Source organism: Metopolophium dirhodum, chromosome 1 (assembly GCF_019925205.1).
Source record: "Metopolophium dirhodum isolate CAU chromosome 1, ASM1992520v1, whole genome shotgun sequence".
NCBI classification, from domain to species: Eukaryota; Metazoa; Arthropoda; class Insecta; order Hemiptera; family Aphididae; genus Metopolophium; species Metopolophium dirhodum.
In genome coordinates, this window is record NC_083560.1 from 77,754,413 (window position 1) to 77,761,565 (window position 7,153).

General features: G+C 28.6%; 1 protein-coding gene across 4 annotated transcripts in view; it reads left to right on the forward strand.

Moving 5' to 3' along the window:
- Positions 1-1,202, forward strand: part of LOC132935382 (venom dipeptidyl peptidase 4) — a 77,194-nt gene extending 75,992 nt beyond the window's left edge. For all 4 annotated transcript variants that reach the window (XM_061001925.1, XM_061001926.1, XM_061001923.1 and 1 more), the window contains exon 16: positions 755-1,202. In XM_061001925.1, the coding sequence (XP_060857908.1) occupies positions 755-853 (99 nt within the window). In that variant the 3' untranslated portion in view covers positions 854-1,202. The remainder of the gene's footprint in view (positions 1-754) is intronic.
- The last annotated feature ends 5,951 nt before the right edge of the window (positions 1,203-7,153 follow it).

Sequence of the window (7,153 nt, forward strand, 5' to 3'; positions counted from 1 at the left end):
ACATTTAAAATTCCAATGACCAATAAATTCATATTTTACCCAAACAAAATTTATGAAAAACGAGGATCTTTACACAAAACCAATTTTGACAAAATTATTTTAGTTTTTATGGTTTAACTTAAAAACTAAATATCCGTAGATACTTTACAATTTCACCAAATTATTATTATATGTTAATTTTCCACACATCATAAAATTTTAAAAATATTTTGGCGCTTTTTTGGAGCTAAAATAGGTGTGAGAAAAATACTTCTATTTTTTAATTACCGTCAATAAATATATGTGGCTTCTTATTCCTATTTCCATTATATTTTTTTTTTATTATTATTAATTAACCCGCGTCAACTTAGGCAATTGGGTGGTGTTTGACTGTGGGGGAGGGTACTGTAGGTTTAAACACGTGTGTTTGTTAGTTTAGCATAATTTTCTAGTGGGCACCCGTAGGTATCTGCCATACCCGGGTGGGGGATGGCGGCCTCTCTCTCCAGGCGCCGTGACTATGACTGCCCGAAGACAAGTGCCGCCCTTAAGACGCCTTAGTCCGCTCGGACACTCCGTCCCCCTGTATTTTTATTCTGTCACCACATACACTTTTTGTGCTAAATAGTACAAATTATTAATATTTTTTTTTTCTTAATAAAAATAAAAATTAAATAAACATAAAAATTATGTTTATTCGTATACAATAAAAAGTAAAATAATATGCTCCGAATAAATGATAAAATATTAATAAATGTATTTTTTTTTTTTACAGACTTATCCAGATGAATCGCATGGTCTATTAAGCGTTCGCAATCACGTGTATCAAACAATAGGTTCATATTTGTTAGATTGTTTCCACGGCAGGTTGTGATCTCAATAACTATGATTATTAATTACAGGCATTGTATTATTTTTTTTTTAAATCATTTATTGATTTATTATTGTTTTGTATTTTGAATTATTATAATATTATTTTCCCTGGTATCAGAGAGTGAAATATCATTCAACGATGTTTTTTTGTATTATTTATTTTCTTTTGAATATACTCAAACCCGCAGAATTTTGTTAATCATAAAAAAAGATCACACTGGTTATACTTACTTAATATATTTAAGACGTTTTCATTATATAGTATTTAACGATTGTTTTTATTATTGAGTGTTCTGTACGCGTTTATTGTTGTGCCATTTATAATAAATCAACCACTTAAATACTTGAAATTGCTTTAAATTACGCGTATTTCCACATTATAAATCATCGTTCATGATGTGCCATTCATAGTTTGACGTAAAATATTTTATAATACACTTCCGTTAACGGTCAGCTTTACAATACGGTCACCTGTATGTAACGGTATTTTTGTTTGGTGCCGTCAAGTGTTATGGGAAAAGTACATTAAGGGCTTTACAATGTGACCATTTACAATCATAGTTTTAACCTCGGTTACGCTTAACCCACTGATTTTACTGCCCGAATTCCGCGGTTTAACCTTAGTTTAACTATTGCAATACAAGTCCTAAGTGGGTTCCAGTCGGTTATTTTCTAAGGAGTAAGAATTAGGGACATTATGTGGCAAGTACAACCGGGCTATGTGAATGTGTGCGAGTGTAAATAAACATTAGTGTGTGTGACGTATTGTAGTGGATGTCAACGCGTCGCGATCCGTATCTACATTTTAAGAACCGAAGTTCTCGCACTCGTAGGCACATGTTAAATTAGTAAAAACTAAAAAGTATATGGTTCCTTTTCGAGTAAAAACTACCTTGGCTGTGACAAGATTGTGAAACTTAGGTTGGTGCTATTTTGATTCAGTAAAAATCCTAGCAATATTATTAACACGTCCTCTATAGAACGGTCGAAGACATTATTAGAAATATTAATTTCTTCAATACATATAGTTGAACAAAAATGTTGTAAAAACTGAAATTTTGTAAATATTATAATATTGTCAAAGGTTAAAACTTTAAAAAAAACTTTGACCGTTCTCTTGAGGAGATGTTAGGAAATGTTATTATTTTTACAGCATTAAAATTGAACCATCTAAAGTCTCACAATCTTGTCACAGCGGAGGGTCTAAAAACGATTTTTTTTTTTTTGACCGACTGGAATTACCTTATAATATCTCTATATATCGGGCACTCTAAATAACGGTAAAATTATAAGATAAATAATAGAAAATAATATGTACATGTGTACGGTTTTCCCAAATTATCCATGGCAGTTTATAGTAGTTATCTTATCGAACTTTTGCAATAACGTTATGGACACGCCGGGTCTGTGTATTTTATTATGTTTCATTAATTGTCAGTGTCAGTTGAAAACGTATTGAAGTGCGTGGTTATGATGACGTCCAAACAAAAACACCGAACTGTAGCAGAAAAAAAGAAGCTGTTAAAATATTATGAATAACAAAATGTGAGCACGCGTGCTCTCACAGATAAATTTCGAATAGGGAGAATTCAAGCTACCGATTTAATAAAGAATAAAGATACGGTTTTAGAACTATGGAAATCCAATGGTTTGGATGAAATTAAAACTATAAAACGTCCAAATCAATTAATAATATCAATGATGTTGTGTACGAATGGTTTTGAAAATTATTGTTTATGTATTTGGTTTTTCTTATGCACTCTACATAGCAGTCATCTGGAAGTATTGCACTATGCGGTCACCTCTGTAGGACGACCATTTCTAATAATAGTCCTTTTGGTGACCGTTACATGGAAGTTCTACTGTAATATTGTTATTTAATATTATTCTACTGGCATAGAACACTATATTCAAAAAAATACTAAAAGTACAGTTTTTTCATTTAAAACGTACCGTTAAACAGTATATAGTTCCACCATATAAGTACTTTAATATCAATATAATTATTTTTTAAATGTCATTATATAGACTTAATTAACAGTATGCGTAGATACCTAGTAATGAAAAGCTTCAAGTTCCTACAAATAATATTTTTAGTGTTATACAACAAAATAACTATATTGCTATTTATCGTTTGTTAAATATCAAACCCCAAATTTGAACTTGAAAATGTTTTAGAATGTATATTTTTGAGATATAAGAACCTGCGAGAATTTTCGTTTCAAAACCAGGCGTTAAATTGAAAATATTATGAACTTTTTACCATAAGATAATCACCTAATTAGCGTCATTCTAATACACTTCGCAAATTATTAAACTTAAAATTATTTTTTTTTAAATGTGACCGTATTTTTGAAATTTATTGATTGAAGTCAGAAGTCACCTCGATACTTATATATATTCACTGTATGTACATGAAAGAGGATGGAATTCCCGAAGAACCACTCGGTGATGTTTGAGAACAACGTTATGCTTGTTAATTTGTGAGTAAGCAAATTTATATATGCGCCCGATTTCGCGTGGATAAGCAACTTTAAGTTCACGACGACGAATGGGAACCAATAAACAATGAGGGAAACAGGATGATTTTAAGTGAATTTATGACACACCGCAATAGATAACGCTATATATAAGTACATACATTTATAAAACATAGTTTGTGTTCAAATATTGTTTATCATTTTTCTAAAAATAATTATTAGTAAACTACCGCATGAAAACTCACTGCTAAACACTATAAGTCGATGTTGTTAGTATCCTAAACATCTAATGAACCAATTCGTATCATTGAAACATGATAAAATGTGCGTTTGGTATTTGATTTCAGTATAATATTAGTTCTATGGACTTAAAAGCTCCATTTGATCCGTTGATGAACAAAAAACGTTGTTGATATGAAATAAAAAAATATTATATATTATACTTATTTTTTAATTTTTTTCTCTCAAATAACTAGGTACATATGAATTTTTTTGTATAGTATAAAGTATAAAATAAAAAAAGTTATCTTTTTCAATTATGTATACTTTTATGGCAGAATATTTTACATATTAATTTACAATTTACAAGTTAATAAAAACAATTGACCATTTAAAGTTTATATCTATAATTTTTGAATTTAAATAAAATATGATGACAGTCAGTTAAAATATTTATAATTAAATTTGAAGTAGCTGTTATTTTTAAGTAAATGTAAGAAATAAAAAAATTACAATTTCATGACTATTTAAATAAATCTATTTTTTTTTGTGTCTGTGTACACGATTAATGGGAATTTAAAATTCCCAATAGTTTTCAAAAGCGTCGGGAAAAACGACATAAAAATTAAGAAAAAACTGGAATTTTTCACAAAATCAATTTTTGGTTTTTGGTGGAACTCTATAACAAATGAACGTTTATACATGAAATTTTCACTGGTCGTTTATATTTGCATTTTTTACGCACGATAAAATTTTCAAAATATTTTGTTTGTTTTTAACCGTTTAGGGACATTTTCAGTTTCCAATTTTATTATTATTTTTTTCTATAAATGTCAATAAAACTTTATTTATTGGGTAAAAAGCTTGAAAATGTAATACAAGGCTCCTACTACATTGTTAAATTGACATTTGGAAAATAATAAAAATCTTTAGTCACAGTTTTTTTTTTATAAGCATTGAAAGTTTAAAAATTGATAAAATATGGAAAAATCACGAAAATTAGCAAATTATTTTGAGTTGAGAATTCATAAAAATGTTTCTTTTTAAATCTAAGATTTTAAAATGTTATACAAGATTCCTTATAAGATTATCTACCTTTATCAAAAAAAAAAAAAAAATGTCTATAAGAAAGTCAAATTAAATTTTTATGAGCGTTTGAAATTCAAATGTTTACAACATTTGATATTCACTCTATTTCTCATGTAACGATGTCCTTATTTTGTTGTAATTAAAAAACGAATGACTGTAGATACTTGAAAATTTCACTGAATGTTGATATTAAACTTTTTTATGCACCATACAATTTTGAAAATAATTTGACTCTTTTTGAGATGTTTACGGACATTGTCAGTTTTCAATTTTTTTAGTTTTTTTTTTCTAAAAATATCAATAAAATTTCATTTGTTGGGTAAAAAAGCGTGTAAATTTAATGCAAGGCTCCTGATATATCGTTCTAATAGCAGTTGAAAAATATTAAAAATACATAGGCACAATTTTTTTTTATAAGCATTTAAAGTTCAAATTTTGACAAAATTTATCAAATTTATAATATAATAATTATTTTGTGGTTAAAAATTTATAAAATGTTCAACTTTTATAGCTAAGGATTGAAAATTTAAAACAAAGCACCACGTAAATAGCTTATATATAAATTACTTTATTCACAATAATATCATCAAATATACTTGGTAATATCATAGGCTGACTGACCGTTTTCGCTCAGTATCGTTTTTCTTATACAATGATATTATATTATTGAATTCAAATTTAACAGCATCCATTACAATGACCCCCTGTAACCTACTGTACAGCAGAGCGACACCCACCTGCCCACCTTTTTAAATGTCCTAAGTTGTCTATACCTACACAAAATTATTGCTTTAAATCACACGTATTTGAACATTAAAAATTAACAATCAGGTATACCAGTGTACACACCTAAAATGTGCTGTATTCAGTCAAATGTAAATTAGTAGGATATAAAGGGCGGCGATTGTAAACTGCGCCCAAGGTACAGGTAAACACAAAATCACACATGTTAACTGCACCCGAGTTTTTATCAAGTGTAAAAAGGTGACATGTAAACTGCGCCCGGGTAAAAATTTAAAAATTAAGAGCTATATTTTTGCAAAAGTAAACAAAATTACAATTTTTTATTTATACTTGGTTCATTACAGCCATATTATAATATGAATAGTTAAAAAAGTTAAATTAAAAATAAAAATAATGATATATAATTTTAAAAAGTACAATATTAAGACAAAGAATAACATATTGTTGATACATACTCATCAATTGGAGTTTGGCCACTATTATATTTATTTATTAAATTTTGTAATTTTTCGCATTTTTTTTTGGTTTTAGAATTTTGGTATTTAAAGGGTTGATTTATACTATTTCATTGATTTATACGTTTCTATTTGAATTTCTTTTAATTTTTCTATAAACATGAAAATATTTGGATGAGTTGTATAAAAGCTAGAATTAAAGTGAGAATGAAATGACTCGCAAGCATTGGTGGTTAAAGTTGACTCTGCTGATGCTTGAGTCCATATTTCAGGTGTATACTGAGCTTCTTCACTTATATATACATCTACCAAATAATCAACAAATCGTGTCACTCTCTCGTCGTCAGGCTTTGATTCCATTAAATAATTAACAAAATATTCAGATACACTTCCAGGGCTTAGAAATGGTAAACCGTAGCATTGAACTAACCACCTTCTAATATCGCTGTTTTTATCTTTATAGTCATTACTTAAACCATTTTGTTGAATACTTCTATTCCACGATTGTGTTAAATGAAAGCGACATCCGTGTATCTTTATCTGAGGCCAAACAATTTTATATGGAAAATGAATAGCTTTCTCGAAATCTATTACAACATCGGGAGATGATATAATAATATTATTTTGGAAACTATATTCACAAATAGATTTTAAGCAATTAGTGTATAATATTGTACTTTTATCGGAAAGTAAACATATAACGAGTGGTATATAATAGCTGTTGTCCGTTGATAAAACCATGTACTGTAAACATTTGTGTAAAGTATTTAGGGCAGTATGAAAACGTACTATCCATGTACAACCATTTTGATAATGCAAGAGCTTTTAAATTAGAAATGCAACTGAAAATAACATATTATTTTAACTCCTTATTGTTTATTTATAAAAACAACTCGTCTCTATTTGTTTGAACACTGCGTTTGTAAAGAATTAATTGAACTTCTTCAATTGATTTAGGAAATGGAGGCAATCTTCTAGCATTACATATACTTCTTTTAATATTACGTATATCACTTACTTGTAAAATATCCGTTAGTGGCAAATTTTTAATATCATTACAAAATATTTTACTAGGTTTGGTGCATATGTCTTCGGTTGCTTTGCGTTACGCAATACCAGCCCCGAATTATTCCTGAAGGTCACTTAATGATTCGTGGCTATGAGGACGATTTATTTTACGAAATTTAAATTTTGAAATAATTTTCAAGCTCTTTTCGCGCTGTCATACGAATTTTTCGGCCATCGTGGCTTCACTGAATACGATAGGTACTAGCAGACCTATGCCAGATGTAGTGATAATTATCAGTTATCGTA